The sequence below is a fragment of the Diadema antillarum genome, unplaced genomic scaffold (assembly GCF_040938485.1).
Source record: "Diadema antillarum isolate AM-2024a unplaced genomic scaffold, OU_Dant_1.0 scf00000097, whole genome shotgun sequence".
Lineage (NCBI taxonomy): Eukaryota > Metazoa > Echinodermata > Echinoidea > Diadematoida > Diadematidae > Diadema > Diadema antillarum.
This window is the reverse complement of record NW_027270986.1, coordinates 1,686,929-1,714,906: the sequence shown is the minus strand read 5'-3', so window position 1 is coordinate 1,714,906 and position 27,978 is coordinate 1,686,929. Positions and strand designations below refer to the sequence as shown.

The window sequence follows — 27,978 nt, the reverse complement described above, 5'->3', positions numbered from 1 at the left end:
CATGGGTTAAACCAGAGTCAGACATAATCACACATGCCACTTACTGATCTAGTATCTCAACCAATCTGTAGTGTTTATTCGGACACAACAACCCTCAGGGCTTCACAACTTCAAAACATCGTTAACTTATATCTCATCAACTGAGTTCCACATTCGTGTACACGAATTTTGATTCTCAGATCCATACACAAGTACCTTATTGGATATCTCGGGTTCCTGATATGAACCTGCTGTGATATCTTTACATCAATAACCACTCCGTCGCCCTTACTACTGTTACAACTGTTGCAGTACGTTTTTACACCACTTCTGCAACTCACCTTTCACTTAGGGCGAGTATGGGACCTAGCTAACTAACATGGGCTAGTATACTCATGTTTAACACCATTCGATAACACTTGTAACACTTCCTCTAAAAAAAAAGGGGGGGTAGAAATTATAATTGTAACTATACACACGGGTAATCGTTACTCCATTAACATCTATATACCACCCCCACTTATATGGTCCTAGTGGTACACTTGAAGCGACTAAATATCCTCCTACTGATATATCATTAAGTGGTTAACTTCTAAGTAATGTGTTATCGAACAAAAAAAAATATATTCACTCAACCTTCTCCAAATGCTACGAAAAGAGCATCAAAATGGAGCCTCAAATGCTCGAGCTCACTATACACGGTCCCTCAAACAAACTTCCAGGTACATCACTCACAATTCGCCATAGGAAGGCGTGTACGTGTAGGGGACATAAACTCAACAACCTCTTGCTGAGCTAATAATCATTCGGGCTTCTTAGCCCTTCATCTTGTCAGTCATGCACACACAAAAAAAGAACACCTCACGGTCGCACCATATATGATTAAAAAAAATTATTGTTGTCGTGTATCATAGGTACTAATGAACATCTCACTCCTCTCCAAATTGCAACGTGGTGAGCCAACTCAAATATAATCGGGCGTATAACATCGCCAGGTAACTTGTTTGGCCACTGTTCCTAGTACATGAAATGTCCAATGTTCAATTGTCAGTGTACATCACCAATGTTGCTGGACGCGAAAAAGCATACAGAAGTGTCGACAGGCGGAGTGAAGAACGTAGTTTTGCCAACGTTCAGCACATCCAGCGAACTGGTTTTCCACTGGCCGGTATCGCAGTTGACAGCAGCCTTCACCGCATCTTGAATGACATTGCCGACTTTGGGGCGAAGTCCCGAAACCCAGTTGCCATCTAAATTATCAAAGCAGTGTTACGAAACCTTACATACTACGGGCAGCTGACTTTTTTTGTGTACATAAATCTTGATGCTTAAATGCTCAATTTCGTATAATTGCACGATGTAACATGTACTCTAAACAGTACACATCAATGTATCAGTCTTATTCATACCTAACTTCAATAATATCATGTTGTTATAACGCTGTTTTCACCATCACGTTATAGTGATATTCAATCTCACACGGCATACATGACAAATAATGCGTTTCATGTCACATCATTATTGTTCCTGTAAAACAAAAAAAAAAATACACAAATAACCGAGAGTACCTACTGCTTGTTATATGGAGAGTATTCTTCTCCGTGGAGAGGAAAAAGAACCCTGGCTTCAAGTGGTCCAGACTGGCTTAAAAGGATTAATAACTGGCGAGGTTCTGCTACGACTCCTCCTTCGACCACATCCCAGCTCAGTCTGTCACACACTTAAAATGTTCTTACCCTATCATGTACAAAACTACTACATAGAAACCCTGGACGGCTCGCCCGCGGAATCTGGCACCTGTGGAAATTCCACCCTTTTGTCTCATCGCTTTTGTCTCATCGCATTCCCCACACAGCTGTCTGCAGTGGGTTATAGAAAACACACTCGTCATTTTGTTACAACACAAATCGCGCTTCATCATATTTCAACGCACTCATACCACACCAGCAATGGCAACTGTTCCTACTCTATTCACTGGTATATATTCTAATAAAATAGAAACAAAAAACCAAATACATTTCTCCTGTGACAATAAGAAACAAATGAAAATGGACAAATTACGCAAACAAAAATAATGGAAAAAATGAAGAATCTTCTGTCAAATCCAAATTTGAATGACATTAGAGAAGAGGCAATATCAACAAATATGGTAGAAATTTGAAATATCATTTCGAATTAAGCACAATGAAAATAATAACAAGGTCTTGAATTTGTCTCAGGAAATCTTAAATTCCTAAATCAAAAGAAAGAAATAAAAAAAAATCTGTCCATTTTACCACCTTTGCGGGTTACTCCTTATGTCATTTGATTTTGAGTGGACGGAAAATTCTTATCCCCTACCCCTCTAATTTCCCGCTTTGTTCTTGTTTGGAGATTTAGATGCATTACAAGGGAACAATAACTTACTTTTGCTATTCATTCATGTCTTTCCTTGTATTAAATTGGTCTTTTGTTATCATTGCTATCTTAAAGGGCATTTGCAAATCAATGACTAAATGTCAAATTCTGCAATTTCCACTTTTGTGCTTTGGAAGACAAAAACGAATGTCTTCACTTAATCGTAAAATTTCCCTTTGTACTAACCTACTAGGTCGATATCAAATTGAATAACCTTTAATCTGGTATATGACACAAATTCTTTTATCAAAATAAGTAACAAATGATAATCTTTATATCAAAATCTTCTTACGAAAAAGTTTTTGCTGAGCATATATATATATATATATATATGTGTGTGTGTGTGTGTGTGTGTGTGTGTGTGTGTATGTGTGTGTGTGTGTGGAATATACCCAGGGTGGTATTTTGTGTATCCGTCATGGTTATAATTATTCTTAAATTGTGAATGCAGAGCTATAAAAGACAATAATCCCTATCAAGCTTCCACTAACAGAAAGGATAATGGAAGAAAGGACTTCTGAAGATTTGGATTGTGACGGCTGGTTGGAAACCAGTTTGGTATCTTTCGTGTTGCATATTACTATGTAATGGGGAGTTAGATGTATCCTACGATGTACCTATCATAATTAGCTTTCTACAGTTTTAATAGGCCTAAGCGTCTTCTGTTATCAAGTAACATTTCTTAAGCACTAATTGTGTTGTGCTTCTGGCTCGAAAGAGGTCACAGTTATTCGCTGGTGAAGATCAGAGATTCAGCAATTATGATACGATTTCTGTGTGTACACAGCTTGTCACGTCTGAGTAAAACTGCGTTTATTCAGTCAAACTTCAAACGGACAAACGTGTGTGTGTGTGTTTTTTTTACCTGTATTGCTATTGTATTTGTGGTGCGAGAGTGAAGACAGAGAGAAGTGTTTTTTTTTTAATGATGATAAATTCATATCTGTCTCAATCTATTGTATTGTATTGTATTCTATTCTATTCTATTCTGTACTATTCTATGCTATTCCATTCTAAGCAGTTACGTCCTTCTCTCATCAAACTCTAGTTTGATACGTACAATCCCTAATGGAAAGAACACAGTGTGAACACATTGTGAACACAGTGTCAAATCTCTTCACACTGTTAAATTTAAGCATTTTAACAGTGTGAACACATTGTGAATCATCAATTCACAGTGTGAAACAGAACATAAATATGTGAATACCCTGTGAAAAATACACACCATAGTGTGAAATAATCATCACAGTGTTCACACTGTGGGACACAGTTTTCATTTCAGCAGGGTCTTTTAAAAGACTTCATTGTGTGTAGTATACATCAATGAAATTAAGGAGTTTTTAGTTCAGAGTTAATTCTTTACATATTTTCCAAGTTTAGTTGCAGTGCTAACTGCGTATTTTTCGAATTGGGATAGATGATTAATTTTTTTTTTTTTTGGTGTGTGTGGATATGTTGTCACTGCTTGCCATGAGCATAAAGATTAATCATCGACAAAAAACAATAGGACGGTTTATTTATTTATTCATTCATTTATTTATCTATTTCGTCATATTCAAACAGGGTAGTCCCCTCAGTTTCTCAACTGCTTTCCAGGGGGCCTTGTGTACATATACATGATAAAACACTGGATTACAATAAACATCATAAAAATCACATAAAAGTATAACACATATACACAAAACAATACACGCTTTAAAAGATACTAGATCATGGAGACTGACATAAAATGTTTACTTAATTTAGCATAGACAAAGTGTATTATCAAAAAGAAAAACTGTGTAAATACTGTTATGACACACCATACATAAAAACTGAGTATAAAATACCATACAAGGGGTTAGTGGAACCAAAAGGAAAAGTAATTAAAAAAATAAACAGTTTAAAACGTTAAAACAATCAATAAATAACCGTTATCTCATAATAAGTATTTGTTTAAAACGTATAACTCAACTGACGGCATAATTTTCTAAATCTTTCAAAAAGAGGGTCAAGTTTGTAAGAATACTGGTGAAGTGTTGAATATTGCACGTCCCTGTTAAGGAAAGGACGTTCGCATGTATTCTGTCCGTGGTGCAGGCACAAAGAGGGGGCTGTTGACTGCGTATCTGGTATGGTAGTAAACTGGTCTAATGGTCATGAGTGGTTTTAGATAAGCCGGCACTCTGTCATTTAAAATCTTGTAAACCATTATACATTGCTGGTATTTAAGTCTTTGTTCGATTGATCGCCACCGAAGCGTATTTAGTAGGGGAGAAAAAGAGGAGAATATATCGACATTTAAGTAACAATTTTTAACAATCGGTTGAGTATCAATAGAGTTATTTATGATTGTGCATGTTAGCTATTTGCTCTGTGTTTCTATTCAGAGTTGTAATATGTGTAAGGTGACATGATGATTACTGCATTTCTTTGCTTGTTTCAGGGTTTTCTTGGAAAATCTTTTGCGATCTTTTGAGAGCGTGCGTGGGTTTATGCTCAGTTTTGTGGATAAAGCTTTACATTCTAGCAACACGCACACACACACACACACACCCACATGTGTGTGTGTTTTTATCAAGAACACTAGATAAAAGGCGAATCACCCTAACATTTGGGTGTAAACTGTTGATATTGATAGCATGAACTTGAGTTTTGTGCTAAAAAATAAAAAAAAAAAATAATTAGACATACATGTAATTACATTGGCAAAAAATCTTGCACCTGGGACATAACTTAGCCTTTTGTCAAGGCCGTCTCTCTGTAACGGGAGAGCGAAGCGAGCCCAGCCGAGCGCGACTTGGCTGGGCTCTCTCACCATACTACGAGAGGGCCTTGACAAAAGGCTAGGGACGTAGCTGTACGTGTTGCAACCGCTTTATTAAGGTTTTTTAAGCTTTCGACCATCGCCCTTCGTCAGAAATCTACAATGACAATATACAACAACAACAATAACAATCAGCCATAATTAACCACGGTGTAAAATCAAGCTTTATTCAGATAAATGCCTATATACACATTTGTGACCGTGCACCTCAAAACGAACATGAAGTCGCACACACTGATTTTGCGTGAGGACTGAAAATAAGTGAAATGGGTCAACCTAGCCGAACTTGACTTTTTCATATTTTCTGAAAGAGCGGGTCTTCTTTGACATTATGCTAAAATTTGGTAACATAAAACGGGCAGGAAAGTGTGTTTTTTAAGCAGTTTATCTCGAACATTTTAGGTAGAATAGTGTGATTAGGTGTGTCTTTAGAATCCCTTTTTCATTTCTGAAAAACCTTGTCCACACTCTTCACTTTCAACTCTAATAACTTTTGAAAGGATAGTGCTACTGCTTTGAAAGTTGGCATTAATTATGGACAGAATGTGTTAATGAGGCATGCGTAATTTCAGTTTAATCTGATAATCCCTTTATTGTTGTTACTCTGGTGGTTTACTTCCTGTTTTTTTTTTATGTCCCAGTCATCGCACAGCCAGCACGGTTTGGTAAAGATTAAGCGCTTGAATAGACACTGTACTTCAGAGCCTCTTTTCTCAGTTCACACTTTTCCTGAGTTTGTGTTTTCTTTCCAATATTTAGATAGGTTAGGAGAGTCCGTTTGATTTGAGTTATACATCATTTTAAAGCTTAAAGTCTGCTCTCTCAGAATATGGTCTTAACTAAAAATTCATGTCTGGCGACCTTTTGTTTGTTTTGAGGTGCAGGGTCACATTTATGCCTTAATTACATAAATTCAAAAATATAACATGCTTAAACATAACTATAAATTCAAAAACCTGTTTGTGTATAATGATATCATGTAAATTGTTAACAAACAAAACAATATCAAATAACAAACAATTATGATATTGACGAAAACAATTAAGAGCTGAACTTACGTACCCTTTTGCAGTTCACTGTGAGTCTGTGTGTGTTCAGCGCGAGGATTGTGACCTGATGTTTGTTTTTTTTTTAGGTTTCTAAGTTTTAGTTAAGGTTTACAAGTTTTCAAGCTCATATACATTTATTCAACTCAGATTAATCACAAAATACAGAGGTACATTTACATGAAACAGACCTATACTGTGATTATGATAAGGAGGACATGTCCCGAGAAGATTCATAAAGGCCATTTCACACCTTTCCGGGCAAGCCTTTCGTGCAACTTGCGTAGAACAATTTTTACTACCCAGAGGTCCCCGGAGATGACCCGCACATGACAGTACCTAGAACGTATCTCACCCGTGGTCGCTCGGAGGTGCGCACGTAAATCCCTTTTCCCGCAACCATGTTAAGGCCCTATCACACCTTTCCGGGCAAGCTAGGATTTGGGCGAGTTTTGCATGTGTCTTAATCGCTATACGCGTTATACTTAAGTTCTACTTGCGGGCATTTTGTGTGACCTGCGTGCCAGGCGCGTGGGGGCTGACAACTTAGTGAAGGAATTGTTCTGATGGAATGGCAGAAAACCAACAGAATGTCAGTATCTTGGCCGCATACGGGGAAAGCGAAGTGCCTGCGTGGGAGGTACCTGCGAAGTGCTGCTAATGGCCTCCAACTGGCGCTCTGCGTGGACCTCTGCGGGCAATGCCCGCGACTCACCCGGAAAATGTTTTAACAAATTTCAGAATATTAAAGTCGAAGGTGACTGAAACTTTTGCCTTGTTTTAACATGTGTTTCTATGACTACAAAAGAAAGCTCGAACAAACGGAGAAAATCGTGGAAACTACAGTGTACAAAGGCTTAGGAGAAAATATCTATGTAGTACTGACGGTAAGACAATGATATTGATATCATAGTAATGATAGCTGGTGTTTGTTTTGCCCCTTACCAGTCTGTCTGAGTATCAAAGGGCACCATAAATTCCTCACTCAGCATGAACAGAAAAGAAATAAAAGGTCAATACTTTAAGACGCAGTGTTGAAACCCATTCATGACAAATAATAATCTTTGTTTTAATCATTTCATTAGAAAAGGTATTTGTCTCATGTTATTAATTCTGCTTGACTCTTGAATAAAAAAGACACGGATAAGGGACAAGAAGTACTTTTTAGAATATATTTTGCAAGACTAACACGCACGGGAAAAAATCCAGTAAGATATCCATATAAATCGTTGCATTAATAACGAAAGCTACCATGATAATGAAGTACATTGTGGTATGTCTTGACCTCGATATAATCATCAATAATCAAACTTAACTTTAAAGGGTGTGTACAGTTCTGGTCGAGGTGAGGATTTAGCTTTTAACATTTTGCGAGATATTCAGAAACCGCTCTCTGAGATGTCAAAGAGCATGCAATTCTAAGGGGTATCAAAAGTTTATTTGATGAAAAGCGGTTTTGAAGTGGCCGAGATATCCAAAAACAATGTGAAACAAAGAGATCCTAATAAAGTTGGGGCATGTATAGTCTTTTATTATTATCACTTTTTTGGATATCTCAGCCATTTGAAAACCAATTTTCATCAAATAAATGTTGAATCCTTCTTAAAATTACATGCTCTTTCATATTTCATAAGAGGTTTGTCATTATCTCACTTAGGAATATAAAAAACATGAATCCCCACCTCAACCAGTACTTTACAGCCCCTTTAAAGGAAACCAAAACCCAAAGAGAAATGTGGATTGAGTGAAAGCAGCAACATTGGTAGAACGCATCAGTGAAAGTTTGAGGAAAATCGGACAATCGATGCAAAAGTGATGAATTTTTAAAGTTTTGGTGTTGGAACCGCTGCAGGATGTGGAGACCACTTGAGTTTATGACATATGTGTGGACAACAACTATTAAGAATAATGCTTATATTTTATCTGTTTTATCTTATTGCAATTCTATCTGGGGAAACACGTATTCTTGCCATACTCAAAGACTTTTTATACTACAAAAGAAAGCAATTCGAATTTGTACAAAGTCAGATTATAGAGCATCAACATCTAAACTTTTTAAATCATTACACACTCTTAAATTGCCAGATTTGAGTAAAATGCAAATATGTTCTTTTATGCAACATTTCCATGTTAAAACTCTTTCACCTTATTTACAAAAATATGTTTTCTGTGAACTCTGATGTACATGATTATTATACAAGATTGTCAAATCATTTTCATCGATGGCGTTTTTTAACCGATAAATCTAAATATTCGTTGCGTCATACTGGTCCCGTTTTATGGAATACGTTAGAACTTAGCAAATTCAAAACACAGTTTAATAATATGTTCAAAAGGCAGTACAAGAAGTTATTGGTTAGTAAGTATTGATTGGATTATATGTATAGATGTATTGGTCTTTCTTCTATTTGTATTATGGTGTTTAATGTTTTTCTCTTTTTTCCTTTTTTTCTGTTTGTTATAATTGATTTGATTTTTAAAAAAGTAATTTTCAAAAGATTATAACGCGGGGTATGTGCAACATAACAAGCCTATTCGGGCTTTCTACGTGCATACCATTTTCCGATCAACCAAACACATAATGTTAATGAGTTTCTGTTTTCTATGTACCTGTGATGTCTGTTTTCCCGATGTGGTTTTTTATTCTTTTGTCTTTATCATAATCTCACCTTGTTTTGTTGTCGTTTCCATTGTTTTTAAACTCACTTTTTGTACAATTTGCTCATATTCACATGTATTTTTGTATTATATATTGAATCGGAATTAAAGATTGAATTGAATTGAATTGAAAGAAAATATAAAGAAAATTCAACATGTTTTCACTTTTCTAGAAAAATGAAAGAGCACTTGACTAACCGCTTTCAGAAAACATGGGGAATAATTACTACCCTTACATATGTCAGTATTAAATTGATGGAACGAGTCATTTTCGTGAAAAAATGAATTTTTGCGGAATTCCCTTTATATTTTCTTTATATTGCTGTCCACACATGACGTCATAACCTCTAGTAGTCTCCTCATCCAGCGGTTCCAACACCAAAACTTTAAAAATTCATAACTTTTGCATCGATTTTCTGATATTCCTCAAACTTTCACTGATGTGTTCTACTAATATTGCTGCTTTCACTTAATCCACATTTCTCTTGGGTTTTGGTTTCCTTTAATTACATACATTATTAAACAAAGCAGTACCAGATGAGGAAAGTAATTCATTTGTTTTGTGCTCTTAAAGATACAAATGTACTACAATGCTGAAGAAGCCAACATTCAAACTTGTTAGATTTTATTTATCTCATTGCATCTAAAGGGGTAAAAAAGAGTTGGCGGCGACATTTGAATTCTGCTTGAACCTGTATCATTTAATGAGTAATATCATATGAGGTTTAACCCGATAAACCTATCATAAAAAAAATCTATTTTTAAACTAGACGCAGATTGTAAGTTAATTGTTTGTTTCAATTGAGTGATAAGACGCTCCTCAAGAATTTCATTTATCTGACGTCTTCAGAGCGTCATAAATTACTTGCTCTTCCCTGTGTACATTCTGGGTTCAAAGTTCAAAGTCTGATTATCCGAATCTCATAGACAAGCACTGATATTTCTCACTACACATATTATGTCTAATTTCGTGAATTGCATGTATGAAATGCATGTATATATGAATTGCCGCCTTAGAAAGAGGCAGTATTTCAGGCAGTTGTTGAAACGGTAAAAGGATAGACTCGGGATTGAGGAGCAGGATCGCTGAGGAAACACGATAATGTCGGTGTGTGTCACAGCATGGAGCTACTCTTGTAGCCCCATGGTCAAACTATGGATCCTGGCTGTTATTTGTGGGATGACATTCGCCGATGTTGGTAAGAGCTCTAGTGAAGTTGATCGTATCACATCCCGTTTGTGATTTGAATAACTTTCGAATTTAGTACTTTCAGACGGGTTTATGAGAATAAAAAGAACGAAATGTAAATGTAAATCCACCTCGCAGTTGTACTTCAGAAGATGTAACGAAATGTAAAGCAACGGTCTCTCTTTTTGGGTGTCATCTTTTAAAGCGTCACATCTTACCTGTGACATATGCAAAATTTCAACAAAAATGATTATCTTCATTGTGCAACACCACTAAAGAACTTAATAATAAATCCAGAAAATGCATGTCTTCCTCCAGCTTTGAATCTTATGATAAAAAGCCTTAATTTGAAAAGTTATCTAACATCTACTCACCAATCGGAAGGAAGCCTGTCTATTGACAAATCTCCCTCTTCCGTGGCAAATAAGAGGATCGTTAATCCGCGGTTTTGGAGATTAAATTAACCTTTTATCGCAATGGAGAATGTTCGGAACAGCGAATATCCCCAAAATGAGTGCTTTCATGATATTGACGCAGAAATCCCATTTCCTTTGAATATTGTTCTTCCTGTTATTTCAACGATTTAGATAGATTGGTTAGATATTTCCCTTATTCAATTAATGCCTCATATTTTGGCAGTTCTTTCGTACTATCATCGTAGCATTTATTGATTGTTTCGCCGTATTTTTTTTTTGTTACTACACATGTAGCTCACGCCAGAAAGATTGCCTCCATTTTCCCTGCTCACACATACCTTATTATATCCTGTTGGTAATATCGTTTCCTGTGGGATAATGCATAAAACTGTGGCTTCAAACCTCTTCCTTAAAGGTTCTCTTCTTTCTGATGTAGCACGCTATTCATTTGGATTAACCACTCATGACGACGAGGTTTCGTAAACATCGAACATTGCCTAATGATATCATTCTGCTTTATATTGCAAAATTATGTGACTGATATTTTATTAGGCGGAGTAACAGCCTAGCTGATTTGAGTTTTGGGTGGAGCTGTTCTTGTGTGTGTGTGTGTGTGTGTGTGTGTGTGTGTGTGTGTGTGTCTTTAAAGACCTACCCATTCCTGTTCTTAATTCTAAGTTTAGCAGCGTAACCTTGAGCATGACTGTTCTATTTTCTTTTCGTTTTCTTTTTTTTTCTTCAAAATGATACTTCTTTTTTCCCCCAGCCATGGGCTTTTGAAAGTGTGACTGAAAACAATACAGACACTTCAAACACAGTTAATGCTACTTTTGATACGATTATGCAGTCATGAAAGGTGCTTTTCATGGGTTGAATAAGGTGCTTTTTATGGGTTAAGTACTCTGTAAGGCTGGATATTCATAGTCTCATAATCTCCTATAAGTTGGAGAGAACTACGTCAAATCTTCTTCTGTCTTGCACAAACTAAAGAAGTTACAAGTGCACTTGAATAATCCAATAACTTGACAAATTCGTTTCTCAAAACTAATATTGCTTTACGTTCCATTTGGTAAGGTTCAAAGTGTCCAAAGGGCATACGTTAACCACCATATACATCGGACATGTATGCCCAATAACCAGGATGTTTTCCTGCTCATTTTAAGCCAAACTATAATTTATTTCATTCTCTACGAGAGGCAACTTTATATTTGGCAATAACAATGGTGGTCGCGGGAAAAATAAAAATGTCTCGTCCTTTTGACAAACACATTGCTAGCATGGAAGTGCCAAACAAACAAACAAACAAACAAACAAACAAACAAACAAACAAACAAGCAAACAAACAAACAGACAAGAAAACAGTCTGCATGTATACATTATTAGACCTTGCATCACAGTAGTAATTTCTCTTTTTATTAATAGGAGCTCAAGAAACAGGCGATATCCGTCTCGTTGATGGTTCAGGACCTCACGAAGGACGCGTGGAGATTTTCTACGACTCTCAGTGGGGGACTGTGTGTGACGATTACTGGGATATCGCGGACGCATCGGTTGTATGTAGACAGCTCGGCTATCCTAGAGCCATCGACTACTTTCGAATAGCGTACTTTGGTAGAGGATCACCTAATCAGCCTATCTACCTAGATGATGTATACTGCAGCGGAACCGAAACTAAGTTAACGGACTGCCATCACAGTGGTTGGGGAATTGAAAACTGCGTACATAACGAGGATGCGGGAGTGAGATGCTATATAGTTAACAACGAAGGTAAGATTCTAAAGAGACCGTCACACTCGGAATGGTTTGTTTCTTGGGCAATGAATCATTTTAAGAGGTGTAAAAATGTAAAACGTAATTCACTGGTTCCGAAAGATTGATTTGTTTTCTTTTCCTTTCGTTTAATTTGTTAGATTTTCTTTATTAATTTGTAAGGGCATATTAACATGAATTCTTGAATTTAGGGAGTATTTTTTTTTCTGCTGCTAGGGCTAAGTAATGGTTGACATTAATTCTACTTTGATTCAAATTTAATGGGAGTTTTCTTTTTCGAACTAGCAAGTCTCGGAGCCGTTTGTGAGGTTCCATCTTTTTATCGTAATCTACATTTAATACTAGTTGGTTTTCATAGGGTAAAATAATTTCTCTTCAGTTTTCTGTTCAAGTTTCATAGTTTTCTTCATTTGCAGAATTTCCGACGTCCTCTTAATTTTCATTTTTTCCTGATTTTTACATTGCCAGCGCATATTTTTAGACATCAAGGTTTATCCCCGAACTGTGTGTTTCCTTATGACTTTGTAGACAACACAAATTTTAACCTGAACTATATATCTAGTTTTATCTCTAAACATTGTAATTGCTCCGCGTATTGGCAGTACCAGAAATAGCAATAATAATGTCAGAACAGAGGAATGCATTAAATGCCAATTGCCTAAAGTTAACAACGAAGGTAAGATTCTAAAGAGACCGTCACACTCGGAATCGTTTGTTTCTTGGGCAATGAATCATTTAAAGACGTGTAAAAATGAAAAAGGTAATTCACTGGTTCCGAAAGATTGATGTTATTGTTTTTTCTTTTCCTTTCTTTTTATTTTTTAGATGTTCGTTGTTAAAGGACAAGGTCACCTTTATAAACATAAGGATTGAGAGAATGTAGCAATATTAGTAGAACACATCATTGAAAGTTTGAGGAAAATCAGACAATCCGTTCAAAAGTTATGAATTTTTAAAATTTTTGTGCAGCAACCGCTGGATGAGAAGACTACTGCAGTGTATGAATAACTTGCGTACAACAATATAAGGAAAATATAAAGAGAATTTCACAAAATTCCATCTTTTGAAAAAAGTACACATTCCCCTGACTCGTTACCGACTAATGTTATGGGCAATATTATTTCCCCTGCCTTTAGAAAGAGGCAAGTCAAGAGCTCTTTTATTATGCGAAAAAAGTGAAAATATGTTGAATTTTCTTTTACATTTTCTTTATACTGTTGTACGCATATGACTCACAAGCTGTAGTAGTCTCCTCATCCAGCGGTTCCAACACAAAAATTTTAAAAATTCATAACTTTTGCATCGATTGTCCAATTTTCCTCAAACTTTCACTGATATCTGCTACTAATATTGTTGCATTCTCTCAATCCTTATGTTTATGAAGGTGAACTTGTCCTTTAATTTTTAAGGACATATTGACATTAATTCTTGAATTTTATAGGGATTTTTTTTTTTCTGCTGCCAGGGCTAAGTAATGTTAAACATTAATTTTGTTATGATTCATATTTAATGGAAGTTTTCTTTTTCGAACCTGCAAATCTCAGAGCCGTTTGTGAGGTTTCATCTTTTTATCGTAATCTACATATGATACTAATTGGTTTTCATAGGGTAAAATAAGAATTTCTCTTCAGTTTTCTGTTCATGTTGGATAGTTTTCTTCCCTTGCAGAATTTCCGACGTCCTCTTAATTTTCAAAGTTTGTCTGACATTTACATTGCCAGCGCATATTTTTAGACATCAAGGTTTTCTATTCGTCCCCGAACTGTGGGTTTGGTCATAACTTTGTAGACGACACAAATTTTAACCTGAACTATCTAGTTTTATCTCTAAACATTGTAATTGCTCCGCGTATTGGCAGTACTAGAAACAGCACTAATAATGTCACAATAGAGGAATGCATTAAATGCCAATTGCCTTGAGTTTAATTCAAAATCCGAATTTTCGGGGGCCTCCTCCTCCGTCAGGTATGACAGTGCTAATGAATTTTCACAGTGATATTACTGTTATAGCAGTTATAACAGTCTACAAACCTCATTATTTCTATTCATACTGATTACCTTGATTAAGGAAATTTACATCTCATTACCTCAAGCCGAACGCACATGACATTGCGTCTTTCATAGAATTATGCGTTGATATCTTACAGCCATACCGTTTACTGTGCGGAAAAAAAGCAAGTTACAAAGCTGCTTGTGCTACATTTATTTGATATCATTTTCGTAGAACCAATGCATATGATTTACTCTTTTCTAGTGTTGTGCAGCTACAGAGGACTTTATGGGAGTACCTTTTATCCTAAAGTTCAAGGGGCATATGGGTGGCTCTGAGAAGAATTTGTATAGAACAACAGACATTTATGTTCAAACGGATGCACAGATTGAGAAGATTTATTCACCTTCACTTCTTGACTACTTTCGATCAGGAGCAGACAATGGAAGAAAAGAAACGTAGATGCCCGTGGCAATGATGACAAATTTTAAAGAAAGGGTTCACAGACCCGAAAGTATTCAGTCTTTTTCGTTTATGGCATTGTGATGTTCTGAACTCCTTCCAAGACGTGCATTTGAATGCATGTACATTAGAATATAACACTATTTGGACATCAAAAGCTATTATAAATATTAAGATATAATCGCAATTCAATCTTGTATCATCTGCTGCAAGGTGACATCAGATTGGCTGACGGTCCGACGTCTAGAGACGGTCGACTTGAAACCTACCACAACAACGAATGGGGAACTGTGTGCAGTACGACCTGGGGTCCCGAGGAAGCAGAGGTAACCTGTCGTCAACTAGGGAATGACGGAGTGAACAATGTATACTACTCTCCCACACCTGGTAATGGACCTATCCACCTGTCTCACGTGGACTGTATTGGAAATGAGACTGGACTCTTCAGCTGTAACGTTACATACAGCGATGGTGGAAACAGCTCATGTACACACAGCGAAGACGTGGGAATGGATTGTTACACTTTACAAAGAGATCCCTCAGGTAAGTTCGATTTTATAATGTACACCAGAATTCGTCTTGATTCCTTAAAGATAGATATTTTCTGACATGACAGTTCATGATGAGGTCTGGCAAGCAAGGTAAAAATTCGCATTATAGGAGAATGAGCATCATACATACACACTTAGGTCATGTTACTCCGTAAAACCATGCGAATACGTCTTTTTCATCTCAAAAAAAGTTTTACCCCTTCATAATTTCTCGGATGTATTCAAATACGAAATCTTAACAAAACAAATGGAACGCATTGTCTGCAATGTGAATTACCGTTTAATACCAAAACTAGGTATAGAATGCTGGTTTACGAGATATTGGGATCGGCTGTTCCAAGTCATGGAAACAACTTTTGTTACCAAGCAAAGAGAGCCTGTTCGTAGACGGATGACATAGTGTGTCACATTTCGTATGTAAAAATTTACTACCATTTTTTGTCATATCAAGCAGTGCCGTCACCACCAAAGTTACTGCTTACCACGGAAAGCGAATGTCTATGAGGTAATGTTCAAATTTGATGCATATTACGACCATGGTAGACTTGATCTTATCTGCTATCCCCATCTTTTGGTTTCTTCCGCATTTTCACTTATGGAAAAAAAAAATATGTGGAGAGGCTATATAAGATATACATATATGTATGATTACATAATTATATGTATATATATAACACAAACATGTCGATTTCTTTTGCCGATCAATAATGTCCGATAGATAATGCCGATTAAAACTTTGACTGATTCATATTTTGCAGCAATGGAAGGGGACATTCGCCTTTCCTGGGACTCAACACCAGAGATATATGGTTACTTGGAGATATACCACGGTTACTCTTGGGGTACCATATGTATACAAGGGTGGGGCCTATACGACTCGCTAGTTGCTTGCCGGCAACTCGGTTTCTTGACTTCAGGAATGTCTTACAATAGCAGATCGAATCCAGGTATCGCTGGGCCTGTCTATCTCTCTGAAGTTAGCTGTACCGGGAGCGAGGTTGCACTTTCTCACTGCCCCCACGGTGGTTGGGGGAACAACAACTGCCGGCACACCACTGATACATGGCTATCATGTTCATACGACTACAATGGTACGTGTCTATACTGTATGCGAATTTCTAAATGTTGCCTTTGAAGTGGAAATCAATTGGTAGCGTCGAGAACAAGCAAATACAACGATACAAGTTACGAATGAATATCGGACAAAAAAAAGAGGAATATCCCTTTTACGATTTCCCACTTTTTCCACAACGAAATAGAGATGTTGCTCATTAAAGAAAATTAGGTGACATTTCGCAGGCATGGCACTGCAAGTCGCCCAATTTCTTGCACATTAACTTTCTTCCCTCTTTGTGACACCCCTCTGATTTTTATTCTATTTTCTTCAAAGATGTATTCTAAATGTCATTGGTCAAGTGCAGTCCAACTTGCTTCGGTGGAATAAAAAAAAACCGATTATCTGGATTAGGTTAAGATAATGGTGATATAAATTACTAAAAAGCTCCCCCAAACTCTCACATTTTTTTCTTCAGATTTTAAGAGGTAAAATTGAAATTTTAGTGTACACACGTGTATATCTGTTCCCCTGTTGTTCTCTCCTAGAAACGCATAGAGACTGGCGCGAAATGCGAAAATACATGTGCGTGGTCAAAAACTGCCGTTGTCTTTTCTCAAGTGACTTCCAGAAGAAGAGCTCATAATCTCCACATCGAATAGTTCTACAGTTATGATTTTGCAATGAAGAGCTTTTTTTTGGGGGGGGGGGGGGGGAGTGGGGGGTATTTGGGGAAGGTGGTTACAAATGCTTAGTTGTTTCATATACATATGGAAACTTAATTGTTTCAAATGTGCTATATCCACATGTGATGGTGGAAGTGAGAAAAACTACAATTTTTCATTCATTACACACATTCATTAATTCATTCCTTTTTTTTTTACTTAAAACAATTAATGTGAATATATTAAAAAAACCATCCAAATAATATTGTATTAATCATGTAACATAGTACCAAAGGCGTCTTTTTTTCAATCAAGAGTGTACAAATGCTGCTAAAAAGTGAACTTGTATATTTAAAATATGCAGTACCTTCGCTACAATAACGGTACATTACCACAATGCATTAAAAAAAAAACTTATAAACAGAAGTAAAAATGAAGCGAACATCCCATGTGCAATAGTACACTTGTCATTATATCAGTGTAAGCACTCACACACGCACATGCATACACACAATACTCACTCACAGTGGCGCCGAACAAGATTAAACAACAAAAGAAAGTAGAAGTTTGTGGTCACCCAATAAAGGGAACAGTAACAAAGGTGGAATAAGAAGCAAATAGAGGGAGAGAAAGAGAGAGGGGAGGGGATTAAGTGAGAGAAAACAGGGCAGTTTATTCTCCATGCAGGGATTACACCATAATAGGCCAAATAATAATCATATTAGGCGGAAAAATCTGCGAATCCACATGGATTTGTAACGAATTGATCCTATAGGGATTTTGTGGATTTAGTACCTTTTGGAGCAAACACGGTGATGTACAACATGTACGTGTTGTTTTGGTAATTAGTTTCTGTGATTTTGTGTATATTTTCTTGGGATAATGTCCACGCAATGGCATTCCTACATCTCTCCAAAGAATTTATATTCATAGAAATGAAACAACTCACAGCTTATCTAGAAAACTGCACAGCTACACAGGTTCTGATTTGATCCAGCTGGATTTGGCACCTTTAAAGGGACTGTACAGTACTGGTTGAGGTAGGGATTCATGTTTTGAACATTCCTGAGTGAGATAATGAAAAGCCTCTTATGAAATATGAAAGAGCATGTAATTTTAAGAAGGTTTCAACGTTTATTTGATGAAAATTTGTTTTCAAATGGCTGAGATATCCAAAAAAAGTGTTAATAATAAAAGGCGACATGCCACAACTTTATTAGGATCTCTTTGTTTCACCTTGTTTTTGGATATCTCAGCCATTTCAAAAACCGATTTACATCGAATACACTTTTAATACCCCTTAGAACTGCATGCTCTTGGACATCTCATAGAGTGGTTTCTGAATATCTCGCAAAACATTAAAAGCTAAATCTACACCTCGACCAGAATCGTACACACCCTTTAAGAATAAAACTTAAGTTTAATTGCTGGATCTTCAATTCTTTGAAGAACAACTTAAAACTGAATAATATAGAAAAGTAGCTATGAAGATATATGCATTTATCGTCATTTGGAAAGGAACTTCATGATATATATACATACTATATATGACCCTGTATCACAAAACCAACAAAAGGTCGTTAGACAAGTGTTCTTAGATAAGGGCAAATTCCGAAAGAGGAGATTTTAAGCTTGGAAAAGAGGCTCTGAAGGATAGAGCCTATTCAAGCGCTTGACCTTTACCAAGCAGAGCGTGTTGTGCAATGATTTGGAAAAAAAAAACAGGATGTAAAACACCATAGCAACAAAATGAAAGGATTAGAAGATCAAGCCGAAAGTATGCTTTAATAACATATTCTGTCCATGACTTATACCATTTTCAAACTAGTACCATCATCTTTCCAAAAGGTATTAGAGCTGAAAGTGAAGAGTGTGTAAAGGATTTTAAAATAAAGGGGTATGTAAGACATATCAATTACACTTATCTTCAGAAGCTGTTTTAAACAAACTGCTAAAACACCATTTTCCATTCGCATTATGATTCCGAACCTAATAATTATGTACAGGAAATTTGCTCTCTCAGAAAATATGAAAAACTCAAGATTGACCAGGTTCATCTGTTTTGATTCCTCATGTAAAATGAGGATGTGCGACTTTTTGTTGGTTTTGTGATGCATGGTCACATACAAATTATATGCACTATGACTGAGCCTAATATCACTGTTCGATGCTTAAGCAACTTTAAGTTCGATAACATTCTTATATTATTTGGCCGATGATAAGGATATTGTTTTTTTTTCCAGTTTTACACAGGAAACTGGGCCAAAGTTACTTGTAGTTTTTTTTATTATTATTATTACGTGATGAACTGTGAATACAACAAAACTAATATGGGTGGTTTATTTCCTTGTCTTGAGGGTACAATCTACAAAATCCTCCAAATCAGTCATTATAACTGAGGAGAGCCAATCTCCTCCAAATTCTTATATATCACAGTAATCCTGACATGAATGAATATTATCAACTGCAATCTTCCTAATCCATACAAATTTATCGATCACTCCAGTCAATCAGTTAAAAAAAATCCAGCCGTTGTCATAATGCCTTTTCGGGGTAATGATGATGTTATTATTCCACGTTTTCAATGGTTTTCGCCAAATAAAAAACAAAGGAGATAATTGTTAGTTGTTCTCTAATTGCAATATCCTCTTTAAGTTAAATACGTTGAAAGACAAAAGTTAAAATGGTCATGTTATGTCGGTGTCATTTCCGTGTGTTTTATATGCCAACAATGTCAAAAATTCAGCTGAAGATGGGGACGTCCGAATTGTTTACGGTGAAAGTGCTTGGGCTGGCAGACTTCAGGTATTCCACGACCAGAGGTGGGGCACGATTTGTAATGACAGCTGGTCCTACGAGAATGCACTGGTTGTCTGTTATCAGCTCGGCTACCAAGGTGTCGTGACACCCTACCGTGACTTTGGACCAGGATATGGTCCAATCCACCTTGGTGACGTAGTGTGCACGGGAAACGAACATACCTTAACGGCCTGCTCGCACAGTGAATGGGGTGCCAGTGGCTGCACATCCCACGAACAGGATGTTGGTGTTCACTGTACTGAGGAGAGGTTAGAAGGTGAGTGATGCCAGTATATGTGTAAGTCAGTATTATATGATAGGGAGGAACTGCTCAAGGGTGGATGGGACTGGTCATGAAGCTTGCTTCTTCCCCTTAAACGACAGTTTGAAAATTATTTTTTTTTATTGTTATATGTACGAATGAACTCTATGTCCAACGGACTCTCTGCAATTCTCTCAAAACATGGTTTATTCTATCTAAAGCATTGTTATTCTGGACACGTCATCAGTCATATCCAACTTATATCCCTACTTATATCCCTACTGCACATTCTACTTATATCCCTTCTTATAACACCTACAACCCACATTAAGGGGAATTGTTTTACGAATGCTTGAACACAGCATCGCTTCAAGACTACCATAGACGAGGGTTGGGGACTTTGTTTCTAAAGTCAAGCTAATTCGAATCCACAATCAGTGCTAAGAAGTTGTTGACTACCTAAAAAGACATATATTTTCTATACCAAAATTGGGAGCCTTCATTCTTTAGTGCTTTTTCATTTTCTCAAACATCTGTTGAGTGCAGGTGAAGAAGGTGATCTACGTCTTGTTGGCGGCTCGTCGTCCGACCGGGGACGAGTCGAAATCTTTCACGACTTCGAGTGGGGTACTATCTGCAATGACAGCTGGTCGCGAAATGAAGCTGTTGTGGCCTGTCGTCAACTCGGGTATGATTCGGTTGTCAATTCAAACGAATACTTCGGGGCTGGTGAAGGTCCGATTCACCTGGATGAGGTTTATTGCACAGGATATGAATTGCGATTGGAAGACTGCAGTCATAATGGTTGGGGTACACACGACTGTGATCATTACAAAGACGTCGGGATCCACTGTTCGTACGGTATATCTTTGGAATTCTTTTCGCCAGCAAAAAAAAAAAGAGAAATGCACGTTTCGAAATTTCTTTCTTATGTTAATTATCTAGACCAGAAATCGTAAGGTACTTATACACATTAACGGAATTTATATCCCTAATCAAATATTCTCTGCAATGTTTTAGTTATTGGTCTGGATATGTATTTTGATTGTCAGTTGCCGTTCTCTGATATCTATAGGATATCTATAATTTTTAAAAATACTTTTCTTACATCTTAAGCTTGTTTCTTCACCGTCATGGAAGGAAAATCGCTCTTTTTAATTAATTCATGATTGTACTTTTCATATCATTGCAGCTTCTACACCGGAGACCCATGTTGGGTTGATGGGATGGGCGATTGCACTTATAGTACTTGCAGCCGTGGTTGTGGTGGTCTTTGTTGTTAGCATCATATTATGCTTATGTTCAACAACGAAAAAGCCACGGACTATCGCCACTTCAGGAATTCAAGTCAGCGGTCAAACCATGCCCACTGGGCACACTAACTCGGTGGCATTGGCACAGAATGGCGTGATGTATTACAACCCAAACGACATCATCCCAGAGTGTGATGGGGCCCCGCCGCCTACTTACTCTGACGTCATGGCAAATTCACCCATTGCACTGCAAAAAGTCCGGTGTTAAATAGTGAACACCGAGCTGGTGTTAAATTTTCGATGCTCATTTATGGTGTTAAATTAACACCTCCGGGTGTCATTTCCAAATTTTAAACTGTTTTTTGAAGAGTTTCTTAGTAACTGCACTTCTTGTTGATTTTTAATTTAAACAAGACGATCAAGAATTTTACATTAATATACTAGATTTTTGAAAAAATGTGAAAATAAATTTACACCAAAGTAACACCAGCTGGTGTGGTCCCTTATTGAAGCTGGACGGGTGTTAAACCATTGATATTAACACCAACAAATATCAAATCAACACCATGTGGTGTCATTTTTGAATTAACACCAGTACAGTGTCAAAATAACACCAGGTACAGTGTCAAATTAACAACACGAAGTGTCAGGTGAACACTTTTCAACACCATCACAGTGCATTTTTAACACCTGTGGGTGTGGTCCTCTATTGAAGTTTGATCGGTGTTAGATTTAACACCCGTGGTGTTAAATCTAACACCGATGTTTTTACAGTGTGCCTACAACACGTACCAGCAATCTACCGACATGGGCGATCCTCGTGGAGGTACACCAATACAAGCAGGAGGAGCAGATATGTCTTCTGTAGATATCGAGGCAGTGGATAACAGTTAAACTACTTCATTAGTCATAGATATTCCGTGTAAGCTTTAGAACAATAAAGGATAAAAGAATGACAGCGGGCGAACAATCAAAGAGTGCCCTTAGGTTTGATAATGATCGTTTATGCGTCATTGCTACGAAAATATTTCGAGGTCTATATTTTTTTTTCAACATTCTAGCTGTTGTAAATAATGTTCTCATTTTTCCTGGTATCAGCATCATCGTCCAGTTTACGGAGTGTAATACCAGTTTTGATCAAATATAGTTGTCAAGAATCACTGTGTCACCCTATGCAACCTTAAGAATGTAATTATTAACGTTTTATGAAAAAAAAATCAGTACATTTGATAGTTTACATGTAGTGCAGTTTATGTTGCAAACACTGGTGGTCAGCTACAACGGTAATCGTTTTCTCGGGATCGCTTTCGTCAAATAATCAGATGCTCTCTGAGGACTACTCTCACTTTACAAAATGTCATAAGGAGTAATACTTATCATTGTGAATAATAACGGATTAAATTTGACACCTTAGCATGTAAATGCTTACTTGTAGGCACATTTTAGATGTATACATATCCGTGTTTATGATTTGTTTGTCTACCTCTCTGTGTATATCACTTGCACTCGAAAGGTTTGAGATATTCAAGATTTTAGTGGCCATTTTGAAGGCCACCTTGGATATCTCAAAACAAAATTTTTGTATTACACTTTGACTTTGACTTTTAACATATTGTTAAACAATTAAATTTGTCAAAATTCTATGCATTTTAGTATAACTATCTGTTACATGGAAATGAAATAATGGAAATTGAATAGCATTAAATTGTTTGATGCAGGCTTTCGTCAATTTCAATTACTAACAATGGTGGCAGCAACAAATGCTCTAGCTGCCAACAGATTTTTTATTATTAATGAATATGTTATGTGTTGTGGAGTGTTTGTGGAGTGTCCCACATCTTACAAGGTGAGTTGATAACTCGTCTACATAATTTCTTTTTTGTTATCATTGCAAAGCATGAATTGTTTTGATAATTACAATGTATATTTTCATGACTACATTTATATCTTACACTTTTACATTACTAATTGATAAAACAATATGTTTTGTCAGATGTACACGGTGCGTTACGTATTACATTCTGTTGTATTTAAATAAATTGAATTATACATTGAAATGAAATTGATTATTGTTTGATGCGGGCTTATATCAGCTACTACCAACCTGTAAGATTCAATAAGCAATCTGTTACAATGCCTTTGCTTTCAGACACACTCACTTTTTTCTTTTCTTTTCTTTTTTCCTCCCAGGACGATACCGCCTGCTCACAAAAAAGTCATAAATTGTCCTGCAGTCCCGGGATAACGAGAAGTCTAATCAAAGAGAGAGAGAGAGAGAGAGAGAGAAAGAAAAAGAAAAAAAGGAAGTCACTCATCTGTACTTTTCTAAAATAAAATGAGAGTAGAGCCGAGATAACTAATGGGGGGGGGGGGGGGACGGGGGACGCGAGTCGTATGATATCATCAAAGCAATCTTTCGAGAGTTGAACTGTAAATGGGATGTCGCCTCCCTGTCTCATTTATTCGTAGCACAACTCTACACCCGATCTGGGACCAAAATCAACAAGAGGAAATCGTGAGCAGTAGTCCTAACTATGCATGGGGACCTCTAGTGTAAGAATGGGGAATAGAGATGGTGTTCGCCTTTTGTATAAGATAACCAACGATCAAATAAGAGTTAATGGAAAGTGACTACAGAGACATGGCTTTGTAGACTCCGAGGTAGACGTTAGTGCATTGCACTCCCGTTATAACGAACACGGTTATAACGAAATTCCGGTGCCAAGGAAGTGACAATTTAGGCCGTATTATCCGCGCTTTATTATTTATTGTTTGCTTGTTTTGTTATTACGAAATTTCGATATAACGAAAGAAAATTGCCAGTCCCATGGACCTCGTTAGGACGGAAGTCCACTGTATTGACATAAAACAGAAACACGACCATATTTTTTTTTTATTTTACGCACAGAAATTAAAAAAAAAAAAATCGAGATAAACGTAGAAATAAAATTTGTAGTTGCATTAGAAATGATTACGAACTAGTATACCAGAAGGATTCTCAGAATTGGTGTAAGCATTAGTTTGTACAATATCCGTGTACATATATATATATATATATATATATACACACATAAGTGTGTGTGTGTATGTGTGTGTGTGTGTGTGTGAAATATTTTAGGTTCCTGTGTACATGTTTTGTCTTCATGATTGAACGTTTAGTATTATAATTTTTACAGCTGGTCAGAGATACCATTGAAATCGCGCGATCTTTATGATTTTAGGGTAAAAGGTTTTATTTGAGGCAGTGAAATAATGATTGTGGCCTTTTAGGCTCTCGCTATGATTATACTCTCCTTCATGTAGAACAATGGAAAACCACAATGAAATAGAACTCTCAACCAGTGGAGAAACTGACAACATGAAATAAATTGTCACCACGCTGTTGAACCCCTCATCAAGTTAGTTAATTAATGTATTTGCTGTATTTGTGATGCACTTTCATATTTATCATCTGTATTTCATGTAATATGAGTAAGAGAAATCAATATTAAATGCACTGAAAGTGTTATTCCTACATAATCTTCCGTCACTGAAATATTTGAAAAGCAAATCTTATTTTGGGAAGTTTGGCGCAAGTGAATACTGCATCTCAAATCGCACCAGTTCATAACATGTGAAAATGGCATATCAGCAATATCAAGGCGCTTTTAGGAAAGATGAGATGACTTCACTGAAAAAAAAAAAAGATTCGAGAGACAGGACTCGCGTTTCGATAATATACTTGATATGCCATGTTGACCGCTCGATACCCGTAAAACTCTTTCTGTATCTTTATACGTTTCATCTATAATCTAGACTATTTTGCCGACAAATTATTCATGACATTGTGCTACATTTCAGGTCATTATCCATTTTGACATTTCAGTGGATATGATTAGCTTCCACCTTAAATGAGGTGCATGAACTTTGTTAGATCACGTAAATGCTGGAATCAACTCATATACGCCTCTTATCACGGTGACGGAGTCTTCATTGCCTCATACTTGGTCTGTTATATCATCTGGATTCAAAGGTTGTTTATTCAATCTTGTAGATAACCTGTTCTGAGTGTTCTGTTCAGAGGTTTACTGGCATGCGTTAGCAATATTGACAGTGATGGCATAGACACCCGATCGACAAGTCAAAATGCTTACGTTTTTCAAAGTATGTATTCTGGCCCTTCTTTGTGGGATCGCATTCGCCCATATTGGTAAGAATTCCTACTTAACTTACAGCTTTGATTTCTGTAGAGCCTAGGCCTACACTATGTTAGTACTCGCATATCTTTCGCCATAAGAGCAGCAAGAAGTCATGGTAGTGGGAAATACATGTAGTGACAAAGATGTGACTAGTTGGATTAATCAATCATACCAAAATCATTCTAAAACAGCAAAATATAATGTTTCCAAAACAACAGGAGGGTATGACAAACTTGACAAAATAGAATACCTAGTTTCACACCCCCCCCCCCCAAAAAAAAAAGAATAGGCTATTGGGTTCGAGTATTTGAGTGCAAAGGCAAATTTGTATACATATCTCTACACGAACACGTCAGCATACAAATTCTGAGGGATTGACTCATGCAACAATTTACATAATTAACAAGACTTTTTTTTTGGAAAAAGCAGACATTCAAATGCAAAGAGTAACCACATATATAGGCCAGATATGATTTTTTTTTAAAGTATTAACATGTACACCGATGGGGAGTACTTCAGCGTCTCGGCTGTTATGAACGATTTTTGTTTGAAAAAAAATGTCAGAATAATCTTTTGTCTATCTGTCTTTCTATCTATCTATCTATCTATCTGTCCGTCTATCTAGCCAAATCAAGGAGATAAAAGGAAAGTCTTTCAGACTGTTTCAATATTAGTCGATTCTGAAATGGTAGCTGATGGGAACATTTCAAATCGCGCTTTGCTGATGAACACATGATAATGATATATTATAATAGATTAACTTGTAATGAATTTTGAACTCGACAATAATTATGGTATATAGTATCATGGCTTTAAACCAACTCAATATATTTCGGTTTTGATCCAGCATGTAATATGATTGCAAAGTCAGAAAAACAGCCAAAAGTGTGGTCAGTTGCTTATTGATATTTGTCTTTGGTCTGATTTGGTGGTTTTGCAAAGCTTCCCTCTCAGCTAGAAGATGATTAAAATTGGACTATAATCCTAATTATCTTTGATCGCCAGATATTATCAATTTGGAATATATTGGTTGAATTATGTATCATGTTTTCAGTGTCTTATTCCATCTGCCAAAGCAGGGTTCCCACTTAGCCGGGTTACAGTGCCGAGCTTTGGCGAGTTGTGGCGAGTTGCCTCAAAGGGGCACTCGCGATCACTCGCGTAAAGCTCTTCATGTAACTAGGGATAACTCGCGACAACTCGCGTAACTCGTAGTGAATCTGCAAAACTCCCCATGAACTCGCGAGTGGTTCCAAAATTTTTGAATATGTTCAAAATTTACTGCTTGTCTAGATGACTGACAAATTGGAGTTTCTCAGGAAAGGACAAGAATCCACTGGGAGAGCTTATTTTATTCTCTTGTTGACAGTATTTGCGCAGAAATTTACTGCAGTGCACAACCGGTGTAATTGAAAGTTGTTTTCATTCCCATAGTCTGGTGGATTGGACCCACTCACCTGTACGCAGATAGCCAATCCAGGACAAAGGCAATTTTGGTCCCAACTGTGTACCATTAAAACTCTTCTCCTATATTTGCCACCTTTTTATTCATTTATTGGAAGCAGATCCCTCACATAATGGTGTCTTGCCTACATCAGACAAATAAAGACCTCGGTACAGTTATAATAATGATTATTATTACACTGATTGCCAAGAAAACTACCTTGAAAATTGCTTATGATCTCAAGTAGGTCACACAGTGTACTCCTCAAGAGGCTTAAGATTGTTGTTACCAACCTCGTCAATATTAAAACAACAACGACTTTACAAGGACCTGTCACGTATTTGCCTAACATTCACGTCATTATGCGATCGATAGCGATAGCTAAGTAAATTCATGGTTAGTTTTGTATCAATAACTCAGTGATCAAAGTATTGTGCGGAGGAAACATATTGCGCATACATACTCGACTTATGAAGAATTTATATGTCTACCCAAAATGATGATGCATGTATGAAGCATATAAAAATTGAAACAATGAGACATGACTTATGATGTGGCTATTGTAATAATCAAGTTAAATAAGATTTTTGAAATAAATATAATGCATTGTTGATAACAAAAAGTCATGATGCGAAATTGAGTGAATCTGTCAGTGTGTATGATATGAAGTCGAAATAAAATTTATTATCCTTAACACAAAATTAAAAGCCTTTAATACCGAATATGGACCACGAGAAAAAAAATAGACGACTAGAATGATTTCATTCGAACGTCTGCCAGAGGATTTTGATTTTTTTAAAGATATAAATTTGGAAGTGAAAAGCATTTCTTGCGGTTTGTTTTTGCTTCGTTCGTTATATCGATGTGGTACAATATCATTATGTAGCCTTTGCCGTTATCCTAATAATTCTGCTCATTTACACCATACGGTGTCTTCTATCCTATCTAGTATACTTTGATAAAGAATAAGTAATGCTATAGTTTGCTAAACAGAATCCCAGCGGAAAACGCTAGAAAATCGAAGTGACTATTTAAATGCGCAAACACTACAATACTAGTA

At 36.6% G+C, this 27,978-nt stretch overlaps 1 protein-coding gene across 1 annotated transcript in view; it reads left to right on the top strand.

Moving 5' to 3' along the window:
- The window catches only part of LOC139718597 (scavenger receptor cysteine-rich domain-containing protein DMBT1-like), a 35,531-nt gene extending 13,341 nt beyond the window's left edge, over window positions 1-22,190 (top strand). The window contains exons 9-14 of the mRNA XM_071630063.1: window positions 11,914-12,102; window positions 14,926-15,255; window positions 19,729-20,058; window positions 20,590-20,772; window positions 21,236-21,525; window positions 22,071-22,190. Of these exons, the coding sequence (XP_071486164.1) occupies window positions 11,914-12,102; window positions 14,926-15,255; window positions 19,729-20,058; window positions 20,590-20,772; window positions 21,236-21,525; window positions 22,071-22,190 (1,442 nt within the window). The remainder of the gene's footprint in view (window positions 1-11,913; window positions 12,103-14,925; window positions 15,256-19,728; window positions 20,059-20,589; window positions 20,773-21,235; window positions 21,526-22,070) is intronic.
- Window positions 22,191-27,978: the final 5,788 nt, after the last annotated feature.